General features: G+C 35.7%; 2 protein-coding genes across 4 annotated transcripts; both read left to right on the top strand.

The window, feature by feature from the left end:
• Positions 1–305: 305 nt before the first annotated feature.
• LOC145578431 (uncharacterized) lies at positions 306–2,597 on the top strand. Its single transcript, XM_081635749.1, has 5 exons — positions 306–624; positions 746–813; positions 945–1,062; positions 1,547–1,611; positions 1,900–2,597. Exons 1-5 carry the CDS (start codon positions 561–563, stop codon positions 2,107–2,109), a joined length of 525 nt encoding a protein of 174 aa, XP_081491875.1. The 5' UTR covers positions 306–560; the 3' UTR covers positions 2,110–2,597.
• Positions 2,598–7,391: 4,794 nt separating this feature from the next.
• LOC145578430 (ubiquitin-like domain-containing protein CIP73) lies at positions 7,392–24,694 on the top strand. Of its 3 annotated transcripts, none has more exons than XM_081635747.1 (16): positions 7,392–7,528; positions 8,656–8,785; positions 8,904–9,021; positions 10,955–11,035; positions 19,552–19,673; positions 19,774–19,845; positions 20,480–20,647; positions 20,887–20,956; positions 21,059–21,231; positions 21,471–21,635; positions 21,724–21,795; positions 21,869–21,998; positions 22,085–22,483; positions 23,237–23,643; positions 23,715–23,789; positions 24,058–24,694. In XM_081635747.1, exons 2-16 carry the CDS (start codon positions 8,666–8,668, stop codon positions 24,064–24,066), a joined length of 2,181 nt encoding a protein of 726 aa, XP_081491873.1. In that variant the 5' UTR covers positions 7,392–7,528; positions 8,656–8,665; the 3' UTR covers positions 24,067–24,694. The 3 variants fall into 3 exon arrangements, with proteins under 3 accessions (XP_081491873.1, XP_081491874.1, XP_081491872.1); XM_081635748.1 differs by having other exon boundaries at positions 22,082–22,468; XM_081635746.1 differs by having other exon boundaries at positions 22,082–22,483.
• Positions 24,695–25,693: the final 999 nt, after the last annotated feature.

The raw sequence follows: 25,693 nt of genomic DNA, 5'->3' as shown, positions 1-25,693 counted from the left end.
TATCATGCCGGTAAGACATCCCGTACAATACATAGGGTCTAAATGTGGCGGTGTGAGCAGACAGGCAGATAAGAGATAACGAGAAATAAGAGAGCTAGCTTAGCAATACCCTTAAGGCCTTAATAGTTAATTAATACAAGGAAAAAACACATAACAAAAGAAAACAAAAAAAGAAAAGAAAAGGAAAGATGAAAAGGAAGGGGAAGTGAACAAAAAAACAGCCCCATTTGCCATGTCTATGTTGACAAAACAAAGGTGGACCCTCCGATCTCTTATTTAAGTAAGTAGGCTTTTCTCTTATTAGTATTTTATTAAGTTATAAGCCACTCTTATCAAAGTCTTGTTTACTCAACAACCTTCATATCCCCATTTCTCTCGAACCATATATAGAGAGATATATAAAGAGAGATCAAGTGTAAGATATACTTGTAGATTATATATCTTCTTGTTTGTTTATACACTAAGCTATACTAACAATATATACATCCTCAAATTATCATATACATAATATACTATCTAGCTAGGTAGCTATACTATCTCCTTAATATATAGTTGAAATCATGAGGCCTACTTTATTGTTGGTATTTCTTGTGGCCTTACATCTTCTACTATGTGGAGCTTATGGTATGTACACTCTACGATATGATTCCAAGCTATATTATCATTGTTTATTATTCCGCGTTTTTTTGGTTACAAAAATTTCATGAGTAATGATTCCGAGTATAATTGTTGTAATTTTCTATAGGTGTCCGCCTTGGTAAATTTGCCATGAAATCGGCTACTTCTCAACCTACCAACTTGGTGCGTGTCCATGTATGTATTTCTTGATCCTTCTTGTATTACTTAGAATTTCTAAAGCACCACATGAACCTTAATTTTGTTATCTTCAAACTTCTTTTATATGATTAGTATGTATCTAAACAATACATCTACTTATTTTGCAGGAAAATGAAAATACTAAGAAGAGATTAGATGATGATCAGAATAATATTATTGTTGATAAAAAGGAGTTATCAACCGAAGTTAAATGTAAAGATGACGAAGATCATTGTTCATCAAAAGGTACTTTGAAGAGAAGAGTCATCAAGGAGTCTAATGAATATCACCACCATCATCATCATCATCATGATTATCATAATCATCATAATAATCGTCACTGGTTTCCATGGAATTATGAAGATTACCGTGGACCTTACAGACATCGCCCTAGGCACCATTAGATTATAGTTATATTAGCTATACCTCATATATCATCATTGCTTTTATTTTTGCCAAAAAAAAGAAGCTTATTATTTTCATCTTATAGGTCATTATATTAATTTTAGGCAAATTCTTGGATTAAGATCAGGTTTTTATTTTTTATTTTTTTAGAGGTAACTAGCTAGCCCATGACATTACATGTAACTCCTACTTGTCTTCAAGGAAGTCTTGAAGTAGTAGTAGCATCTTTTTAAAACATTGATTACGCTTAAGTTTTGAGTAAGTTTTAAGTGTTACTTAATTGATCCTCTATGTTTATATGGGTTTGTTTTATCTATTTTTGCAGGAAATTATAGAAAATTAATTACCTCAACCACCATCCCAACTTCCTCTGCTAAACCCATCCAAGAGGTTGGTACTAAATCTTAACACATCAAGTACATTTATGCACCCCACTAATTAAGTTTGATTAGCCAATTAAAAAAAAAAAATCCTCCTTTATTTAATTTTGTTGCACCATTGACATGGTACACACACTGCATGCACTATAAATTTTACATATATGACATATGATAATATAATATTAGGTTTAAAATTTAAGAATGTTAAAAACAAGATTGATGAATCAAAAGGCTAATAAGAGTGTTATTTAATTTAGAATGAAAAGATTTTAATCACGGTCCATTAATTAATTTACAGAATTTGGACAACGAAGGCAAAAGGATGAACACCAAAAGGAATGACAAAGCTCAAACATTAACATCATCCTCGATTCATCATAATTATCCATCAACGGCGTATGCTCTTGATAAGCACCAGGAGATTGCTCCTCCGGAATATGAGAATGCAATGGACATGACGGTAATGGATTACTCCTCAGCAAAGAAAAAACCTCCAATTCACAATTAAAAAGAGATCCATGTTCTAATATCAAATCAAAGGCGACATTTATATTAATTATTTTCTCCAAATTTCATGGAGAAATACAAGGAATATGCTTGGAAGAAAGGAGAGTTTAGAGCTGGTGGCTAGCTAAGCTAGCAATAGCATATTGTGGATAGAGCACAAAAAGAACAGCATTACAGAAATGCTGCAGTCTTTTTAGGTTTTTAGGATTATAGATATTGTATATAATTAGCTTAGTAATAGCTGATGATATACACAATATAGTAGTATTATTTCAATTCATGCATTAGATAGGTTTTTTTTTTTTTTTTTGACACCTTTTTTTGAAGGGAGAGGTATGATTATATGATTGAGTCATAATTAGTATTCCCGGATCTTGCTTAATTAGGCTTTTCACAACCTATATTATATACTTGTAATAATTGTATGATGTAAAAAGTACATGAAAAAGTATCCATAATAAAAGCTGTTTATATTTTAATGTTGTATAATGAATATGTATGTTCTTTTGCTTTTTAGAAGTATTCGAGCCAAAAGCTTGATTAACTACTGTCTTTTCAAAGAATAACTATGGTCCTTTTAACCACATGTAAAACCTTGATATATGTTATAAGTACCTTGCATTGCCTTTGAAGATAACACTTTAATCAACTTTATATGCTTGCCCAAGTAAAATTTTAATTAATCATTAGTATCTCTAAATATTATGTATTTAATTTTGAATTGATTTATTGCACTACTGTGTTTCAATCAAGTCAGCCACTTGATTATCTTAGTTCGTTTTAAACCAATCTATTATATAATTAAAATAGAGTAATATTGAGATTGAAAAGTCAGGAGAAGGAATTTTCTAGCAAATATATATTATGTCTTCTTTTCTTTCCTTTTTTTTCTTTTTTTTTTTTTTATTTATTGAAGTAGTAACATAGTATGTGTTTAGATGATGAAAAAAAAATGTTCTTTGTGAATAATATAATTAATATATAATGTATTATTGAGAAGTTGGTTGAGTCATAAAAATGAATCGGACATTGAAAACTTACAATAAATACATGTGTCTCAAATATTCTTAATTATCTCAATTCGCCCTATACTTGAGCTGCAAGAATATGTCAATTATATTCAAGTGGAAGGAATTGTGTATAGTTTGTCACTGATTTGTGGCATGCACATTGATATATCATGGGTCTCAATTATTTATTTTCCTCCTCTATGCATTGTACGGATAGAGTGAGAAGTTGTTAAGTGTGTGAACGTGCAGTTTTAATTTTTAAAATCAAACAGAGTATAATAGGAACACATATATATTTTGTTCATTTTTACTCAGCTCCATATATGAATATAATTAATAACTTGTATGGATATTGTTTAAAAAAAAAATTAATAATAATAATAATAACTTAACCAACATAACATAGAATATATCTTATCATTATATACTTTATGGAATAGATACATGTTATATATATAGGAAATCTAGCTTGCAAAGTTAAAACGCTCACTTAATTGAATATGTATCATTCTCGATCACTTGTGATGAGTCACACCCGTTGACCCATGCATCATACTCACATGGAGCTCCATCCAACCGACCTTGAAAAATTGCCCAAATTTAGAGGAGAATTACATTTTAAATTTTCTTACGCACATTTAAAGTTATTTAGTAAAAACACATGATAGATCTCCAAAGACTTCCATAGTCTCCAAAAACTTAAAAGCATATCTAGCTCTTCATATATATACTTATAAAGTAAACAAGTGACGATGCTTTCTAACCCTAATATAATACATACCCTACGTAAATATTATTTTATTGTTTTGTTATTACTTTTATTTCTTGAAATTCTGAAAACTGTGTACTCTTTAAACATAATTTAATTTTTTAACAGATGCATATTTTATGTGAATATAGAATTATCTCGTTAAAGATACATTCATCACTCCACGAGAATGTTTAGCAAAAAGATTAGAGAAAAATAAATAAGACAACAAAACTAAATTCTAACTCGTTGATACTCATGGGATACTATTCTAAGCTATCATGGGACTAATTGATTTGAAAGGCTCGAATCATCATTCAAGTTGATGATGATACATGAAAAGTATGAATACGATATGTTTGTGCTTTAATAGACATGTTGGGTATGTGAAAAATGAAAAGTGGGGCCAAAATTCAAGAACACTACTATCATTATTTATTATTTTATATTTTAAGATTGATATTTTCATATTTTTCGAGTTTGGAAATTTGGAAGAAATTCAAGGGAGGGGGGGGGGGGGGGAGGCGGCCGTAGTAGAAGTTTAAATAAAAGCAGGTAAGAAGGGAACAATTGGGCCTTAGAAGTAGGGCCCACCATGTTTCGATCATTAATTGCAATGGTTTTTTATTCGAGTCGTCACTCTGAAAAGAATTGCATGTGGGCTCGCATGATGTATGTTGGATAGATGCAATTGTATGTGGGTGGCCCAATCAAACTTAAGGTTATGGTGGACCGTCACTTATGGTTATTATAAGGGGAAGGTACATTTTTGAATTAATAACACATTTCAGTAAGTAGTGAACCAACCCATCAAATCATTTTTATGACAAACATTACTTGCTAATTTAGCCCATATCAACCTAGTATCATTAGAGTATAGACTATAGTTGTGGTTGTCAACTGCATTACTCATATTTCTGCTTAGCCAGATGTGAGGACTGAACATTGAAATCGCGAAAGGTTGATGAATGATCAGATATTGAACCCTAAAGATGAAGATAGTTAAAACAATTGAAAATGGAGAAAGTGAATTTGTGGAATTAAAGAAATGAAGGATCAAGGAAGAACAAAATATGAATGTTCTTTCAGCACGTTTGTTAGCATGGGACGCATGTGTTGTGGTTTACCGTTTACACACATGTCTTTGGCAATTACTAAGTTATATGTTCTATTGTTGAATGTAGCTTTTTTTTTTTGGTTTGTTTCCACTTTAGAATGCTAATCTTATTATAACATTTTTTATTTTTTGGCAACATTATAACATTAGTGGATGCAACATATTTATTATACATTTACAACCGAGATTGCCCCCTATTTTAGGGAAAAAAAAAAAAAAAAAAAAAAAAAAAACAATGTACATTTAAATGACTATCATTTGGAAATTTCATAAAATTGAAAAGGACATAAGGACTACTTAATTGGTACAAAAGGTATCATGTCATTTTTTGATTTCTCCTCTCTATATATCCATCCACAAATTTTTTGTATAAACAAAATAAAAATTTGCCTTTGATTACTTAGAGTATGTGAAGTTATTTTCCAAGCTTGTTGGGTATAACTCTTCTTGTATGACATGTCAAATGTTGTTTACTAAGGGCCTGTTCTCATACGTTTATTTTCAGTTCAGTTCAGTTCAGCTCTAATCAGTTCACTTCAGTTTAGTTCAGTTTATGTCTAATGATATTGCTAATGATATAAAGCCAAATTTCATTCTTTTAAACTCTTATTACAACAACGACAATAATAATAATAATAATAATAATAATAATAATAATAATAATAATAATAATAATAAATTAGTAATAATAATTAATAATAACATTGTATTAATTAGAATAATAAAGAGAGTGGTATACAGTTGGGGGAGGGGGTTGGCTCTGTTTAATTTCGTTCCAGCTTTTTTTTTTTTTTTTAAATTGTGATAATTTTTTACAAAGTGTTTTGTATTCTTTTGTCATAATAATATTTTATTTTTTAATTAAATAGTATATGTTTTTAAAATGTTTTGGGGTTTCATGTTTTTAATATATTTTCCATAAATGTTTTAATTATATAGTATATTTTTCTTAAATATTTTAATATGTATATTTGTATATACACATATATATAATAATAAATAATCAAAGATCACTAATCCGTAGTTAAAAATCACTAATAATAAGTTCAGTTCAGTCAATGAGAACAAGCCCTAATTCCTATTACTTATATCATGGTATATTAGGAAAAATTAATTGTGTTGTAGCCTTGTAGTGGTGTTTATTGCAATAGAGTAACTCCATGGCAAACATGTTAAATATTGTTACACATTAACTTTTAAGCAAATAAAAACTTTTCAAATACTTGTAGCTCTTTAGTGAATTAGATTTAATGAATATAAAAGCAATTGAGATTTGAGGTTAGAGTCTGGGATTAGGGAGTCAGAAACTGTGGTCAGAAATTCATGGATTAGTAGTCTTTTGGTGCTAAATGACTAATTATAAGTTTATACGGAGCTAGTGAAATGTTTATGTGATTATAATGATCAAGCATGCAAACCAATGAGCATTATTTTAAGGTCATGTGTTTCCTTTAATATAATATTATTCCATAAGAGTAAATTTTTGTCCATTATCTTCATTTACATGATATAAGCGGTCGGTAAAATATAGTTATATCTTATAGAAATCAATTGCAATAAGTAAAAATCAATAAATAAAAAATTCTGATTTGGTAAAAAATAAACTGAAGTAAACAATAGCTACTGATTGGCAAACTCCCTTACAGATAGCCCACAATTATCTGTCGATGCTCTTATCTTAATATCCTTATTTGGTTTAACTTTTTTGATTTATTTTAAAAACAATTAAATACATTAAGCTAAACTCAATGGAAATAAGTGTATTTAGACAAATACAAACACAATATAGTAATAAGTAACAACTCCTCTAGTTTAAAATAGAGAGCGGAAACTAAAATGAAATCGCATTTCCTTCCATATTCGCCTAAAAACATTTCTAGTTAGGTACGATAAATAACCTTAGCGTCTTACACATTAGTTTCTCTATTTAAGTAAAAAACGAAAGTGGAAATGTTGCTTCTTGTGAGTCTATGAGCTTTTGTGACTTCAATCCAACAAACCAAAACAGTGTTGTTCCAATAAAAAGACAAACCTCATACAGTAATTTGAACGACGCCAATTTAAGAGGGTTTAACCCAAACCCCAAAAAATAAAGCGTAAAATCCAAGTTTATTTCTCAGATTAACTTGAATGTTAATATCCTCTTACAATATAATGTTTTTCTTTTATTTTTCTAAATACTCTATAATAAAATAAAAGTGAAATACTACCTCCGTTACATATTAGTTGCAACTTTGGATTATTTTATCTCTCACAAATAATCCCCAAAGTTGCAACTAATATGTAACGGAGGTAGTAATAAAGTTATATGGAAAAAAATGCTTAATATGACACGATGTATTAAACTCACATGATTACCGGCATAGCCGCCGAATGATGAATTGGATCAACGGTGGAGATTTGATCTGAGGTTGAAGAGGAGTTTATTGTATTTTCCCTTTTTGCCACGCTTACGCCAGATAAGCGTCTTCTGTGAAGGGATTCTCCTGCTGCTACTTCCCAACATACAGCTCTAGGAAAGAGAGAGAATTACACATCAATCAAGGTTTTTTTTTCGTGAAATTTTCATTTCTTTTTTGTATTCTTCAGTTTGGTTTTTTAGGTTTGTTTTTGCTTTTCTTGATTAGTTTCTTTGTTCGTTTGATGTAATTTTCTTGGTTAAGTTTGTGGGTTGTAATATGGTGATTATGATTGCTGTCAATTTTATGTTATTTGGGAGTATAAGCTATGATTTTTGGTGGGTTCGGATTTTTATATGGGGTTTTTGTTGATTGATTCTGAAAAGCCCTAATCTTGATTTTGCCACCTTTTTGGGGTTATTGGGTGTAGATTATAAGTGTGAATTTCAATTTAATTTTGATTCTTGCATTGAATTGCGGGTTCTTGTTATCATTTTTTACTCTGGTTAGTGTGATTTTGATGTGGGGTGGTTTTAGGAGTGGCAGCAGATATAGGGTTTCTGAAATGATATGATTTGATTTAGTGTTCAGTGTTTATTTTGGTGTTTGAATGATTGAGCTAATCCTTGGGTTTCATATATTTTGACAATGTGATTTAAGTGATTGCTTTGTGCTGATTAAGAATCCTTGTTCATTATAAGAGCGCCGCCTTGCCACCGGCTTTCTTTTGGCTTATGGGGTTGGAGGATGATAGATTATGCTGGAGTGAATTATTTTAGTGATTAGCATTATGATTTTCCTTAGATATTGTTACTGGCATGGCATCTACAATGGCTACTTAGCATTCCTTTCGTCTTAGCTCAGTATGTTGTATTATTATTTGATTCAATGAGTGATTAATTACTCATTACTTATAGGCTTTACTTTTGTAAGTTTATGCATTCCGATGTCATGTAAATTTTGTTTTCTGCTATGTGCTGGCACTGTATCACATGAACACATTACAAAAACAAGTACGGCGAGGAGAGGATTTATCAATATTGGGTTTGGTGTATATTGGGATTGGTAGTGGGAGCAGAATTAGGATATTGCTGTGGTTGGAAATTGATTTCTGTGTCTTGCGTAAAGATGATCTCCTGTTTTTGTCTTGACTACTTCCTTGCTAGGTCACGCTATTACTATGGTTCAAAGTATTAACGTAGTGAGATCAACCGTACATTAGCTATATATCTGGTTTTTTATGCTAATTTCAATTTTGACATGTTTGTTGTAGTTTGTCGAGGATGGCACACAGTGCTAATGAGGTGTCAGGGATGGATGAATCTGGTAGTTCTGGGACCATTATAGAGATCAAAATCAAAACAATGGATTCTCAAACATATACCTTGCAGGTGGATAAACAGGTAACTTGATTTTAATTGCTTCTATTGATCGCTTCATAGCTATTATTTGCTAATTCAACTTTAATTCACTGTGGTTCTTCATGTCTAACTACTATTTTGTTTTGCTTGTGCTCGTCAGATGCCTGTACCTGCCCTGAAAGAACGTATTGCTTCTATGACTGGTGTTGTAACGGAGCATCAACGCCTTATATGTCGAGGAAAGGTTCTTAAAGATGATCAGTTGCTATCTGCATATCGTATCCTCACTCACTGTGGCTTTATTTGTATTTTTATTATCTTTTAGTGTGAAGGTCATTTGCTTCTAAAATCTAATGTATTCTTGGCTTATGCACCTTAGTTTCTGTGATGCCCTGGGCATTATCATCATTCATCAAAGGTAGTGGGTTTTGCTTTTATTGTGGTTTCACACTTAATATTGCTTATTACAGTTCATATGCAGACTTCAAATTATTTATGTGGAGAGTTGGGGACCCTTAGGACTTCATATTCCTTTATACTTACAAGCAAGGTTATTAAAATCGGGATTTTACTTTGAATCGGAAGGGTCTCTCAGAATCGAATCGTAAAATCAAATAGTAGAATTGTAAGATTCTACGGATATGCTTAATCAAGACGTCATATCAAAATTTAATTGAAAATATTTAAATTTTAAGTTTAAAACCTAATTATTAATAGAAAATAGTTGTTTATCCACTAAACAACCAATAATTGACAATATATACTTGTAAATAACGTTGTAGGCATGTTTTAAACTTGTCAGGTTTTCGCTAGTTAAGAGAAATATGTAGAATCGAGTAGAATCGTAAATCGAATCGTATAACATGCGTAAATTGTAAAATCGTAAAATCGTAAGATTTTAAGATTTAAATCGGGATTTTAATAACAATGCTTACAAGCCTTGCAGAAAGAAGGCTTTAGAAATGGGAGGGCAGCATTAAAGAAATAATTACTGCTGTACACTTATCAAGTTATCATTTGATAATGACCAACAATTTCTGTAAATATTAGGATATATAATTCCTCTTGCCTGTGTCCAGCATCTGGAGTATTGAATCTTGCTAGTTTGTAAATTGATCTTGATATGTGGGTTTCAATTGGTGATAGCAAGCCTGTATCTGTTGAGTTTATGACCATTTAAGTGGGTGCGAGGCATAAGGCAGGATTTGATTAACAAGCTTATCTGAAATGCTTTTTGTTAGAGACATGATTAATACTGGAAAATATATCTCTATCATATTTCCAACAGATTCATCAAGGCAGATTTTGGTTGCCCTTCCAAATTTTTTTCTTTGAGGAGTTGTGCACCAGGGATTGTGGAATTTGCAATTATTTTGTTATACAGAGCAAAGTTCTACATTGTCTTCAATTCGGTTGCTTAGGGAGCAGAAGTTATTTAGGACAAGGATTTATTTGTGTCATCTAGCTAAGTCAAATCTTAGTCTTCACTCAGTCACTCTTTCTCAATAAATTATTGCTTCTGATTGTAGGCAAATCAGAAATGTGAATGTGATGTGATCATGACCATATTGTAGGTGAAGGTAATGGTAAGGTATTTTTGGTTTTGATTTTCTCTTTTATGGATAGGAAGTGAAAGGTGATGGAATTTAGATTTCCTGTTTTAGGAAATATTTTGAATGGCTATACCTTTTAGAGGCGGAATCAGATGTAGTTAGCATCTTTTTCTATTTATTTGTTGTAAGAAGCCATTCTTCCAAGCATAAGCCTTCATTTCACGTCTAGGATGATCCTTTGGTTAAAGAGCAAAATTTTGAAGTATGGTAATTCTTATTTTTAGTTGGTTTCGTTGTTAGAGTAAATTTAAAGTGCTGTAAGGGTGTCAGGGGTACAACTCATGAGCAAAATGTTCTGGCTAATATCTCAGACAAAACATTTTGCATATTGTAAAACTTCTAAGTTGTACCATTTGATTGTGATGCGTTGTTGTACAGATCTTTGAAAATCTGTGGTTAATGTCTCACTTATTAATTTATTATACTAATCTTAGATGCAGGATGTTATGACTTATGAGAATGCTAACATGAGAAGAAAGAGGATATGTCTACTTTAAGACATATAAGTTGGTGCGACTTTTGGGGGATAGCCAAGTGTGTAACTTTATTTTTCCTTGCTTAAATGTTGTCATAATCAAGTTTACTTAACTTAAGCTAGATGTGGAAGATGGTCATACTCTGCACATGGTAGTTCGAGAACCAACTGCATCATCATCTGGGAGCTTACCTACAGATACAGGTTTGATTGCATTAATAATTTGCTTATGGTTTTGGCTTCTTGCGATGTTTCTCATGTCAAAAGGAATATGCTTTCTTTTAGTTCTCTTTATCTATTTCTTGTTTATGCTTTTGGCAGGAGTGTTGTGACTTCTATCTGTTTATTTCTTACAGTTTTTTTATTCTATTTTTTGGGGGGAATAATCTATTATCAAACTTTGCTGTGAGTAGTTTACACTTTGTTTGGATCTATGTTACATGGACTCGGGAACGAGTGTTGGACACGGACACATGTCCAAGTGTCCGATCCGGCAAGTTCCAAAATTTTAGGACACGGAGACTCTATCCGATATTTGGATATGGGTACAGGGACACATCAATTCGTCACCAAAATTTTTATAAATAAATTATATATTATAAAATCTTTAAATTTTTCTTTGCGTCCACCCCTATTTTTTTTATTTTAATTCTTTCCTTGGTAAATTCTCCCAATAATTGGTGGTCTTTTTCTCTCCATCTTCTCAATATCAATGGTGGTCTTTGAACAAGATGTGTTTTTCTTTCACGTTTCTCCTCTTTTTTCCTCTATACCCTTAATTGAAGTGTTCGAGTGCACACTAAAGGGTTGGACACTTTGCAATGTTAGCTGTGTCCGATTAACATAGGTTTGGATACAATTTAAGGGAGGGGAGGGATTGTTATATTTGTCACCAATCATAGTACAAGTCACCAATGCTATCATCACCAATGTTATCATAGTACAAGTCACCATTGTTATCATAGTACAAATGACTAAGATGTATCACCAATGTTATCATAGTACAAGTCGCCAATGTATCACAGGGAGAGAAAGTCATACCTCCACAACTACCACTGTTATCATAGTACAACTAAGATGTTTCACAGGGAGAGAAAAAAGCACCCCCACAAGAACATATATATATATATATATATATATATATATATATATATATATATATATATATATAGAGAGAGAGAGAGAGAGAGAGAGAGAGAGAGAGAGAGAGAGAGAGAGAGAGAAGGGGGGTGCTGGTGAGAAAGGATGGGGCAATGTCTTGTTTAGCCATGGTTGTGTTCAAAGAGAAAGGTGTGGCGTTGTGGTGAAAGTTGAAGCTAGGAAATGTGGTGATATCAATTATTAGGGATATGGTGTGAGGCTAAAGAAGATTGGGGTTGGGGTTCATGGTCAATGGTAGATTTGAGCAGAAGAAGGTGGTGGCTTGAACTATGCTACTATAGATGGACAATGGAAATGCAAAGAGAAGCAGGTGGCTATAAACCAAGACCTCTTCTTTAGTTTTTTGGGGATACCAAATATCTGAAAATGGAATGAATTATCATTCATTTCCTCTATGTGAAATGAAGGACCTCTAATTGTAACATTGTAAGAGTTTCCGTTATGCTTAAGTAAATTGTTACAAATGTGCAATGATGACAAAGCCACCACCATTGCTGCAATTCATAGTACGTTCTTTTGTGTAATAGTATTGTGTCTTGATGATAAAATATAGTAATATTTCCTATTCCTTTATAGCTTAAAGTAACATTTCACATGAATATAAGGATGACTCTAGTTGGCTGGCCAAAGAACAACACAACTTGGTACATTGTGAGCTTCATTTTGGTTGTCAAAGCACAATACAACCTGATGCCCTTGGTATGACTAATCACGTAAAAATGAATTAAATAACCCCCTAGGCATATAGGCACGTGAGGTGGTGCCTAGGCCGAGCTTTTGGAATTTGGGGCATGACATGAGCCGCAGGCTTTACGTTGCCTACTTATAGGGATATTTCAAGCTGCTAAGTGTAATGCTTGTTTGGTTGACATTGAAAATATGGGAAGTTGATGTTAGTGAAATAATGTGTAGTTGTTTGGATGGCAATAACAGAAAAGTTGTATTACCTAGAAGGATCAATTTCCACTTTATAGAGGTAGTTGCTTACCCCATCCTGATTTTTTAAGTTTTAGAGTAAAAACAAATATTATCTAATGTAAATTTTTTGAGTTCCCTCAAGGGTTTTTCTCTTGGGAGGATTTTCTTCTAGCCATTGCTAGTTTTGCTTCTACCTCAAAGTTTGCTTTTTTAATTTCTCTTTCTTACACTGATTTCCCTTCTCAATAATATGGGGGTCTCGAAAAAGATAAAGATGCGCTGTTTGATCCGAAGAAGGAGGGTGAGATTGATTGGGAGGACCAGGGAGTAGGAGAAGAGGAGGATCAAATCAAATTGGCTGTTGTGGGAAATATTCATACACCCCGCAACGTGAATGCAAATGCTTTGATAAACACGGTGAAAAGTGTTTGGAACCCTAAACATGGTTGTGAGGCGAATGTTATTGGGAGAAAATTTTTTATTTCCAATTTCATCATTGGAAGGACAAGCAATTCGTTATTGAGTCTCAACCTTGTCATTTCGATCACCATGTCATGATCTTGGATGATGCAAAAGGTAACTCTAAGCTCTCTGAATACTTCTCCATTTTGTGCCTTTTAAGGGTAGAAATAATGAGGATAATGCTAGGAGAATAGGAGACAAAATTGGGACCTTTATAGCTATGGACAAATCTGATGTGATAGGAATTAACAAATCGCTAAAAATCCGAGTTAGTGTTGATGTGAACAAGCCCTTAAAAACGACGGTGGAACTCGGGTAGGGGTATGATGGAGGTTCCAATCAAGTCTGAGAGGTTCCCTGTGTTCCGCTATATCAGTGGTTTGCTAGGCCATGGTGAGAAGGATTGTGATGAGAAAATTTAATGAAAGGCTGCAAGTTTCCACACCGTGGAAAGCTACGAAGAATGAAATTATTGATAATGAAGGTGAGCTGAGGTGAGCAGTGTAGTAAGAAGGCCCTTCATTACAAAAAAATCGCAGCAAACTCATGTAGAAGGTGAGCTAGGCGGTGGTGTTAATGATGCGAAGACGCTGATAGCTACTTCACAAGAGTTTATCAGCATTGAAGGGGAAGATGAGGACGTGTCTGGTAAAGATCATGGTAGCAAGAGGCTTGAGGAGGAGAGTAAAAGGGGAGAGGCTGCAGCAAATAAGGTAGAAAAGGCAAGTGTTTCGATCGATGATAAGGGTAGTAAGTGTGGGGAGGGAGTTCACGAGGCTCAATTGTTGTTTATTCTAGAAGAAGTGGGGGCTAAAGAGGGGATGAGACAATGGAAAAGGGTAGCTAGAGAGGGAGGGGGAGTGAAAAACAAGGAGTTTAAAGTGGCAGAGACTGGGAAGCATGCAAGAGAAGGAGGAGAAATGGTGGGGCAAGAACTACATACTAGGAAGAAAATAATTTACCCTAATTTTTCTAGTGGTGTGGGGCCAATGGTGGAGGTTAGTAGCGACCAACACCCGGTCAGTTCGGCGACTTCGTTATTTGAGTCACAAGTATTGCCCAGGGATACTCTTTATTTCGTAGACTATGGTTGAAAATAAAATTGTAGAGGATCTTAGAGGACGTTGGGTTTTCAAGGAGCATTTGGTGTTTCTAGTAGAGGTAGGTCGGGAAGGCTGTGCATTTATTGGAGGGAGAGTGTTGATTTCAGGCTAGTTTCTTTCTCACATCACCATATATGTGGGGATATTTGGAGTGAAGGTAGCTTGAAGTGGAGGTTTGCGGGAGTGTATGGGTAGGCAAAGGCGGAAGAGAAAGCTCATGGCAACTTATTCGGCACTTATGTGATGATGTACCGATTTTATTTATTAGGGGGGGGCGATTTCAATGAACTCTTTTCTTACGATGAGAGAGAAAGAGGTGCTCTTGGGGAGAGAAAAGAGATGGATAATTTTAGAGAAGTGCTTCTTGACTGTGATTTAAGGAACTTGGGCTATAGTGGTACATGGTACACTTGGGAGCGTGGAAGAACTCCCTTAACCCGAATTCTTGAGAGACTTGACAGGTTTCTTGGTTCGGTGTCTTGGTGCTCGATGTTTGGTGGAGCTTCAGTTGAACACATTATGCGAGTCAAATTCGACCATGTTCCCATTTTGCTTAGAAGTGATGCCACTGGTGCAAAAAAGAAGAAATAGAAAAAGGCCTTCAAATTTGAAACGTATTGGCTCATTGATGATGGCTGTGAGGAGGTAATTAAAGGCGCATAGGAGGGGTAAGCGAGCTTAAATGTGATTGGGAGTGTGGCAGCCGTGGGAAAGTGTTTGTCAAGGTGGAGTGAAGATCATTTCAACAAGCTTGGAACCAGATTGTGGAGACTGAAATCATGGTTCGAAAAATCGGCCATTACGTCGCGAATCGGTCGAGATGTAACGGATTTCAAACTTGCCGTTACAATATTTACCGATTCAGCACGCTTCTTTACAATACACCGCCATTTCGGTCGATACGACCATTTTGAACTGAAATTCGGTCGCATCAAACGTTACCAACAAAAATCCGAAGAAAAATCACCTAGTTTTAAGCTCTCTAAACATTTTCCGGCAAGTGGTTCTGGATTCTATAAAAGTAGAGCACTTTTCTCGGGCTAAATAAAAAATTATTCTTTTTAAATAAAATGGGGTAGAGTTGGGGACAGCTGGTTACTAGACACCTCTTTTGAAGTTGACCGGACCCCACCCACTCTCTTTCCTTCTGCTTTCTTCTTATCTCACATCCCACGTGCCCCCCCCCCCCCCCCCTTCTCTTTCCCTTTTTACTACACAAGTCCCACACACAAAATAAAAATTATTTTAATTCTAGAATATAAAAAGTATAGAAATACATAAAAAAAAAAGGGAAATATAACAGTATATTTGTGTAAGAATATAAGATAAAAAAAAAAAGGAATATAAATTTTTAAAAACTAGAAAAATCATTGTAAAATACAGAGTTTAAAACATAAATATATTTTTAAATTCTTACGCGACAATCGTGATACGATCCGCGATCAACGCATCAATTCCATTATCGAATCAGTACGACCATTTCCGCGATCGCGACCAGTACTGCATTTTCGAACTATGATTGAAATAGCCTTACAAAATGCCCAAGCGCAGCCTATTAATGAAGATAGTTGTAAGGAGTGTAATGAGCTTGAACAACACCACGAGGAGTTGCAAGAAAAATATGAAGCTTATTGGCACCTGAGGTCTCGAGTTGCGGAGGTGAAAGAAGGCGACAAAAATACAAAATATTTCCATCATAAGGCCTCGCAATGCCAAAGAAAGAATTCCATCAGTGGCTTTTTGGATGAAAGGGGAGTGTGGAAAATCGAGGAGGACATAGCTGCCATTATTAGCGAGTACTTTGAGGATATTTTTACCTCATCAAGTCCCACTAACCATGACTTTCAGCAGGTTCTTTCCAGTGTGCCGGAAGCTACTTCTCAGTCCATGAACATAATGTTCATGAAGCCCTGCACCAAAGAGGATGTCCACGTGGCGCTCAAGCAAATGCACCTAAGCAAGGCCCCCGGCCCGGGCGGTATGCATGCTAATTTTTATCAACGTTTTTGGCATATAGTTGGTAATGATGTAGCAATTTTGTCTGAGATTTTGAATGGCAATTCTTTTCCGGAGAATGTTAACAAAACTAATATTGCTCTTATTCCGAAAGTCAAAGAACCCCAAAAAGCTGTTGAATTCCGTCCTATTAGCTTATGTAGTGCTTTTGTCCCGGAAGATTAATAACAGACAATGCGTTGATTGCATTGGACTTATTTCACACCATGAAGAAAAGAAGTAGGGGTCGTAGGGGTCACATTGCTATGAATTTAGACATGAGCAAAGTGTATGACCGAGTCGAATGGGGCTTTATGTTGAAAATGGGCTTTGATGGAAGATGTGTAAATTTGGTGATGACGCTTGTTTCTTCGGTGAAGTATTCTATTGTGATTAATGGGGAAGTGAGTGGTGTGGTGACTCCCTCTAGAGGTTGGCAAGGTGACCCACTTTCTCCTTATTCATTTATTATTGTGGCTGATGCTTTATCCCACATGATTCAGAGTGAGGTGGCAAGCGGTGATATTCATGGTGCGAAAGCAAGTCGGAAAGGTCTAGAAATATCTCATCTCATCTTTGCATATGACAGTCTCCTTTTTATTAGGGCCAAACAAAAGGAATGCTCAAACATCGTTGATATTCTCAACCAGTACAAAGCGGCATTCAGTCAAAAAATTAATTATGAGAAATCAGAAGTGTTCTTTAGTAGAGGGGTTAGGACTGAGCAAAAGGAAGAGATTTTGGATATTCTAAACATGAAGCAAGTGGAGCGCCATGAAAAACATCTTGGTATTCCGAATATTTTGGGGAGGACAAAACGGGGAATTTTTTAGGCTCTTCTTGATAGAGTATGGAAAAAATTACAAGGTTGGAAGGAGAAGCTTTTATCCGAAGCTGGCAAAGAAATTATGTTAAAATTGGTTATCCAAGCAATTCCGACTTACCTCATGGGAGTCTATAAATATCCTAGTGAGGTTATTAGGAAAATTCACACAACTATGGCGAATTTTAAGGTGGGACTCTTTGTGTACTCTCAAATGTCTTGGGGGTATGGGGTTTCATGAATTAACGGTTTTCAATGAAGCCTTCCTTGGTAGGCAAGCATGGAGATTAATGAGTAATCCTAACTCCCTTCTAAGCCGGGTGATGAAAGCAAAATACTACCAAAATTCGGATTTCTTGGGCTCTTTTCTTGGCTATGAGGGTAGTTAAGTAGTTTCTCGTGGCTATCGGGTGCTTGTGAAAGAAGGTGTTTTGTGGAGAGTGGGCAATGGGGATAGCATTCAAATATGGACAGATCCGTGGCTTTGTGATGATGAAGGGCAGCTTGCAACTTCTACCCCGGCAACAGAGTTTACAAAGGTCAGTGAGCTGATCAACTTTGAGCATATGGAGTGGGATTATAACATTCTACAAGCACATTTTAATGAGTGGGATTTGAAGAACATACTTGCCATCCCTTTGAGTTCTTGTAGGCCATGTGATGAAAAAATGTGGGCCTCTGGTGTGTACTCTGTGAAAACAGCCTACATGTTGGGGAAGGGCTGCAATTTGGATGATTTCCATCGTGCTTGGGGTCGAAATATGGAAGGTAAATGTAATCCCGAAAGCCTGCAACTTTTTGTGGCGTCTCTGTACAGAAACGCTACCTGTTCGCAGACTTTTGAAGCATCGTCATCTCACTGATGATGACTTGTGTCCATGGTGTGAGTGCGAGTCCGAAACTTGGAAACATACGTTTTTTGAGTGTGGGAGAGTGACTGACTTCTGTTGGAAATTGGGTTGTGAAGATATGAGCAAGAATGTGGGATCTCTATCTGTTTGCGACCTCGTTGAAAGCTGGAAGGACTTGGAAGATGCGATAAAAATCAGAGGCATTTACTTAATGAGGGGCATCTAGCAAGACAGGAATTTGAAAATCGTCCAAGGTAAAGATACTCCTACTGATCTCTTTGGTTGCTCGAGTGCTAAGGTGGACTGAGGAAAGCACAAAAACTGAAAAAGCCCCAAATCGTGCTACTGCTGCTATGGTCTGCTCAAGTTCGAAACAGTGGATCCCTCCTCCTCCTGGGATCATCAAAATTAACACCGATGCCTCGCTTTCTGAAGATGGTTGGGTTGGGTTGGGTTGGGTGTTGTTGCACACAACAACTCAGGTGAGGTTTCCTTTGCAGCTACAAGAAGAATGCGTGTGTGGTGGTCTGCTGAGATAGCTGAAGCAAATGGACGATAAGATTGGGCTGTAGATTTGGCTGCAGGGAGGCAATTATTGAGTCAGATTGTCAGGTGGTGATTTCCAGACTCTCAAAGGGCGCAACTCACCTTACCGATCTTGACTTGGTGTTATGCGATGCATGGCTCAGAGTGCTCACTGCAACAGCTTGCAGTGGAGTCATGTGAAGCGAGAGGGCAAAAAGTAGCACACAATCTTGCAAAGTTTCTTCCTTTTAATGTTGAGCAAATACGGGAGCATTGTGTTCCTCCTATTGTAACCCCGTATGTACTCATGGACGCATTTGCTATTTAGTTGAATGTTTTGCTCCCCTTCAAAAAAAAAAAAAGAAAAAAAAAAGGCAGTTGCTTACCTTAAAACCCCCACCCTACCCTCTAGGTAAGTGGACTTCCTATGTTTAATCAAACAACATCTGGGGCATTACAACTTCCTACAAACTATTGCTTCTTATGCTCAACCAAACAATCACTTCATTGTATGTATATATTGACTAACAGCCTTGTACAGTTGTGAAATGAGCTTTTACTAGGATAATATCACAATTACTTTCTTGAGACAATTGGAACTTAATTTATCGTAACTCCTTCGTTTTTTCCTCTGTGAAGCATATTAAAAAAAAAAAAAAATCAGCTGTAAATTTCTACTATGAAGCTTTGATTTAAGATATCGATACTTGTTATCACGTGATGTTAATTCTCAAATGGGATTCTTCGCATGACGAATTCTATTTGCTTGCTTTATGGGTTATGCTCCTTTGTCTTGCTATTGATGCGCAAGACGTGCCGTTTGATTTCTGTTATCCCACTAAGAGATTATTACAACATAATTTTAATGAATTTTTTTTGCAGCTATTGATCAATCTTCAAGCGGTAATCATGGTCAATATTATCAAGTTGCTCCTGGAATTGTCGTTGAAACTTTCAATATGCCTCCTGGACAAGGGGACAGAGTACTTCCAGATGTTAATAGGGTAAGGCTATGCTCTATTCGAGACTTGGATATTTTACTGTCATAATATATGCTGTCTGACCATTTCTGCCCTCTTGAATTTATTTGTTGTTTTTATGTAGATTATATCAGCTGTTCTTGGTTCTATGGGCGTTACGAATCCTGGAAATGGCAATGTAGGAACTGGTGTCAGGGTAAGATTTGCTGGTTTTAAGATCCAAAGCCTTTTAAAAATGTGTAACATCTGTACATGGTGTTAATATGAGTAGTCAGGCCATGTTAAGATAAGAGTTATTAATGTTTTCAAAATGATTGAAGACCATACCAAATGCGGTGTGGCTTTCTTTGATGGGTGAACTGCCAAAGACAGGAAGGGTGAAGTATTACTGTATTAAAGGAGGAAAATTGGGTCTTTGTCTCTTTGATTATATTGTTTCTTTCTCTTTATAATTTCCTCCGTCCCATCAAGCTGGTAACAGTGTAGGAGGGAAAAATATAGGAGGAACCTTCGTGTTGCATTTATCATCAGTTGTGTAGTTCACCCATTTTAAAAGAATTTATTTATTTGTAAAAGAAAATTTATAGTCAGTAGACATTGTTTCCTCCTGCAATCCATTAAACTAAAAATTGGCAAGTGCATTTACTTTCCTATTATATATTATTCAAGTTTATGATACTTGACAAAACTTAAAGACTCATATTAGCTGAGAATAATAAACTTGAAAAACTTACCGAGATATATAGAGTACTGTTTTTTTTTTTTTTTTTCCCTGTGGTGTGCACATGTGTGCTCTCCTTGTTTTATCAAATTTGGCTTTGTTCATGCAGGGCCCTGTTGGTGATAGACCTAGAGAGACTCCTATTCTTGACGGCACTGCAGATACAACCCTCACACCACCTGAACAATTTGGGATGAGAAGCTCCAATGACGGATCCAGACTTCATAATACTTTTGGGATCCCTGCGGGCTTATCATTTGGGTCCCTACAGGCCCCGGTACTTTTGCTTAATCTTTTGTTAACTGTGGCTTAAATATATCTTGAGTTAAGATTGCTTATATCTTGAGTGCTGCAGACCTTGCTGGCAGTGTGATACTTACTCTTCCTTGTTGCTGTACTCCAGTTGACATCTTGATCCCTCTACACTGTTGATACCATCACACTTGTTGTTCTTGCTTCATAGGGAACTAGTTTTTATTTTTTTTTCCTTACTTGCCATGTTTCTTGGGTATGCAGGTAATCCCTGATTCTCTTGCGACATTATCACAGTATTTAAGTCATATGAGACAGGAATTTATGGACAGTGGTTGGTTCTTATTTTTATGTGTCACTAAATATTTTTAAATTTTGAGTTGCTTATTTTATTTCTAGGCTAATTTATAATGTAATCTCCAAATTATCCCAACAGGAAGGGTTGGTGAAACTGACAGTGGGATTTCTTGTCATGAGAACGAAGGTAGATCCAGTTCCTTGCCACAGTCCGAGAATGTGATAGAAGGACTTCCTTCTCCGACGTCGTTGGCGAGATTGCTGTCTGCTACCAGGCAGATGCTCAATGAACAAGTGGAAGAATGTTTGCTTGTATGTTCTATATTTCTATCAAAGCATCTGTCAAGAAGTATTTATATGTTTAGAACAGTCAAGTGTGTCTGTGACCAAACTGAGTGACGATTGTTTTTCTCACAGTTGCTAAAATTTTGTGATGTTAAAATTTTGTTGCACTCGTTTCTTTTGGTACTCAGAACTAGGTCAAGATTTTTATTGCTCCAGTTACTTTTTTGAGTTTTTATTACAATGCAAAGTTTAAAATTGGTCCGCAGCAACTTGGAAGGCAGCTTGAAAATCAGGAGAATATGACAGATCCAGGGACGAGGGTTACTGCTCAATCAGGTGCATTGAGAAATGGAATCCTTTTGCAGAATCTAGGTGCATACTTTCTTGAGCTTGGTCGTACTGTCACAACACTGAGACTTGGCAGATCACCTGTGAGTCATGACTTCCTATCTCCTGCAGATTCCATGCCCTGTTTGTCCCATTATTGAATGTGTCCTCGTGATATGTGCTTGTTTGCAGTCAGAAGCAGTAGTCAATGCTGGCCCTGCAGTTTTTGTTTCTTCATCTGGGCCTAATCCACTTATGGTTCAGGTACTCTCTAATCACCTACAGGTTTCTGTGTCCATATATCTAAACATTTTTCTGACTACATAGCTTTTTACAGCCTCTCCCATTTCAGCCTGGAGCAAGTTTTGGTACCCCTGTTTCAGGAACCTCACAATCTGGCTCTGGTTTGATTAATGGAGTCAGTACTGGTTTTGTTCCTAGACGCATAGATATACAAATACGAAGAGGTTTGTCACATTTTTGTTTGTCTTGTGCATGTGAATTCTGTGCATTATCTTTCAGTATTACTAATTAATGTTTCATATGACAGTAGGCTCATCGACTCATCAAAATGAACCTGCTGGTACTCAGCAATCTCCAGGTCAAAGGAACTCTACAAGTAATAACAGTGGAGAAGCACCAATCAACCAATCTTCTACTGGGACCTCAGCCACCCCATCTTCAAATAGTGGGCCAGCTGTTCGTATTTTGCCTTTTAGAACAATGATGGCTGCTGCTCCTGATTTGAATCACTCACCTCAAGACGCTTCTGGTGGTTCTGTAGGATTATTATATCCTGTTCTCGGAAGGTATTCGCCCTCTGGGAATTTGAGCAGTCGAGCAGGAAATCAAGTGTCCAATGAACATAACTCTAGTGGCCTCCAGACACAGCCGCTTAGCAGTCTTGACTCTGCAACCTTGCAGCAAAATATTGAAGGTCCTGCTGGGATTGGTAATTAGAAATCATTTGCTTTTTATTCAGTACTCTGGCTTCAATTTTATACAGTCTGCTAGTAGAAGTATGCCAGTATGCACATGACAGCCAGTTGTAACATTGTGTCGGGAGAGGGGGGGGGGGGTTTGTACGACATAAATTTATATATGAAAAGTTGCTTTCTAGGAGGCCGGGAAAATGAGCATGCTGGGGTGGGGGTAGAGGATACAGGCAGAGGCGGAAGTTCTTAAGGGTGGACAGGGGGCCGGCGCCCTGCCCTGATTTTTTTTTACAAATATAATGCTTGATTGCTTGTAATAGTTTACCGTTTAGGTTTTTTTTCCTTCCCATGGTGGTATAATTTGATTAGTATGCCTTTTGATGTGGGCTTGGAGTATTTGAAAACTGGCTGATGCTGGCATTCTACTACCTCTGTTTCAAACTAATAGGTTACATTTGTCCTTGATGTGGAAATCTTGTTAACATTGAATTTATACAACTTCTTAATAAACAATATTAGAAAAAAAATCTTGCTAGACGATAAATATAATACAATGGGGGATACTTGATTAAATAAGCATATGGGGATATGCGGCTAGCTTTTGCTACCAGTGATGTGCAAATTGGATTCTCCATGGAATGGTTGGTTGTTGCTGCATTTTACGTACTATATGTCTATAAGAACAGGAATGACTTGGTGGATCCTCTTTTTGGTCCTTGTGATCTTGTAAATGAGTTTACTTATGTGGCCTGTTTGTGTTCTTTGAGCAGGTAGGGCTCCAGCTTCCAGTGCCGGATTAAGGGAGTCAATTTCATCTCGCACCATTGACATCAACATTCTGTCTGCCGGAGGAATTCAAAGCGATCAGAATTCTGAGGGTCAGATTCCTCCAGGTATTCTTCAATTTCTGAGAGGACTCTTCCCTGGCGGTGAGTTCCAGGTAGAAAGCGTCAGCTCACAGGGAGGAGGTATGGGATCTGTTACTGAGCAAGAAAGGACTAGCAATGCGGGTGCACAGGAAGGAGAACCTACAGCTACTGAGGAAGGAATATTTTTGTCTAGGATGCTTGAACAGATTATGCCTATGATTTCACAGAACTCTGGAACGGTGCAAAATGTTTCCTCCTCTGCAGCAGATGCTTCTCATCACGGAAACGGCTCCACTTCTTCAACTGCAGTGAGCATTCGCTTTCTTGTGATTCTAGTTCTTACCTGTAATTGTTGCTAATTAACATTATTGTATTGCAGGCAGAGGATCATGAAGTTGGAACATCACGGCGGGAAGCTGATGCTAATCCTGGTCCCAATCCCAAGCGCCGAAAGGTGATTCTGTTACAAATTTCTGTAATTTGAATTTTAATATATTAGTTTGGAAGGACTTAGCTTCTCTATATGATCATTGGACAACTAATGAAGATTGCGGATTATATTTCAAATCTCGTCTTCCTTCTGAGATCCTACTTAACTTAGAGTTAACACACTTGCTGACTTGCACACACTTGCTGACTCACTACAATCGGAATGACCAGTGTTTCATCAGCACCCAGAAGTAACATAATTATCTTTTTTCTTTACCTTTTTCTTGATGCAGACGGAATGATATTACTCGAGGAAGTCTGTTTAAGTCATAAGATGCGTAAAGATAAAGTGGAAGGGGTCAGCCTTGTTGAGCAGTACTAGAGAGCAAGGAATCACATTCCAGTTTCTTGAAGAAATATAGACTTCATCAGAGGCAGGCACGATGTTGGCTATGCTGGTTAAATTTTTGGTTTTTGCCTTTGATCAGTTTAGGCACCCGAAGAGAGGTTCATCTTTTTCCTATTTTATTTTTATAATTCTCTCTTATGGCGCCTTTTGTACATGCAATGCACAGATTATATACAGATATACATCTTTCACTCTCTAAATCTATCTTTGAGGAATTCAACGCAATTTCTACACCATTATCAGCTCATGGATCAATGATGGTTAATGATATATAGCTTCATTCGGCAACTCATTTCAAGTTTACTACTTTTTTCTTTTCTTTTTTTTTTTTTTCTGTTTTTTTTTTTTCCTTTTTTTTTGCTAGAGGTTTAGAATTTTATGTGGAATCCTTCATTTAGAAGATTTGATCTGCTAGCATTCAGATGTGTTGATGAATTATGTTAATCTTTAGCATTCTATTATTTATCTTGATTTTTTATTGCAATGCCAACGTATTGCTACTCAAAATTTACAGTGGTTTATTCTGATGATTTATGTTCTCATTTCTTGTAACGATTGGCACCTGGGACTTGATCTGCCAGTCTCAATATGATCCTTGTAAATGGTCGTTGGACAAGTTCACACAACAGTGATTTGTTGTTTGGTTTGGAAAAACTTAGGAAATTACACAAATTCACATCAAAGGTGATTTGTTGTTTCGTTTAGAAAAACACGAAAAGTTTCAATTCATGGATCTTATAAATCTTGAAAACATACGAGAAGCTGATTAAGATCAAAATGGCCTTACTTGCGCGGGGATGCTTGCTCGTTTTCCTGAGTCCTGACATGAAACGTTAGGACTTGGGAAAGGACATCACACAATTGTACTATTTCTTTTTTTTTTTTTTTAAAAAAATACTTGTTATATACCTTTTATCACGTTTGTTGAAGAGGCAATTAGATTAGGTAAACGAATAAATTAAGCTATAAATTTAAAATGTTGTAACTTATTCTTTTCTTTTTATTGGTGGTAAAATTTTGTGAATCAATTTACTCCCTCAGTGTTTTTTTAAGTATTACGGTTTGACCAAATACACATGTCGAGACACGACTTTGACCAATAATTTATCTAATTATATGTTAGTAAAATTATGGGGAATTTGATATTATGAAAGTAGACATTATGACGAATCCATCAATGTATTATACAATAATATTTGTATTCTCTAGTAAACCAATCAAGTCAAAAAGATTATGTGAATAGTTAAAAAGGTCAAACTGTATCACTTAAAAAAACATGGAGGGAATATCTATTTACCTAGTCTTATTATCTTCCTTAAAATGCGTGTCAAAGGGTATATTGTAAGTAAATAAAAACAAAAGAAGTAACTCGTAAGGCAATTTTAGTTTGCTGTATTGCTAGTGAAGAGTAAGATGTTTTATATATTTATTTATTTATTATTATTATTGTTACTCTGTATTGTTTTCCTCAATTCATTTGTAGTCAAGTAAATCTTGCAAGTTTCTTCAAATTAACAAAA

The sequence above is a fragment of the Chenopodium album genome, chromosome 14 (assembly GCF_948465745.1).
Source record: "Chenopodium album chromosome 14, dcCheAlbu1.1, whole genome shotgun sequence".
Taxonomy (NCBI): Eukaryota; Viridiplantae; Streptophyta; class Magnoliopsida; order Caryophyllales; family Amaranthaceae; genus Chenopodium; species Chenopodium album.
The sequence above is the reverse complement of the archived record's forward strand: the minus strand, read 5'-3'. Positions and strand labels throughout refer to the sequence as shown.

Excerpts from the sequence above, each read along its gene's own strand:
- LOC145578431 (XM_081635749.1), top strand. The coding sequence starts at position 561 with ATGAGGCCTACTTTATTGTTGGTATTTCTTGTGGCCTTACATCTTCTA. Across the intron at positions 814-944 it reads CCAACTTGGTGCGTGTCCAT|GAAAATGAAAATACTAAGAA; the intron begins GTATGTATTTCT and ends CTTATTTTGCAG. Across the intron at positions 1,612-1,899 it reads CTGCTAAACCCATCCAAGAG|AATTTGGACAACGAAGGCAA; the intron begins GTTGGTACTAAA and ends ATTAATTTACAG.
- LOC145578430 (XM_081635746.1), top strand. The coding sequence starts at position 8,666 with ATGGCACACAGTGCTAATGAGGTGTCAGGGATGGATGAATCTGGTAGT. Across the intron at positions 21,636-21,723 it reads TGAGACTTGGCAGATCACCT|TCAGAAGCAGTAGTCAATGC; the intron begins GTGAGTCATGAC and ends GCTTGTTTGCAG. Across the intron at positions 22,484-23,236 it reads TGAAGGTCCTGCTGGGATTG|GTAGGGCTCCAGCTTCCAGT; the intron begins GTAATTAGAAAT and ends TTCTTTGAGCAG.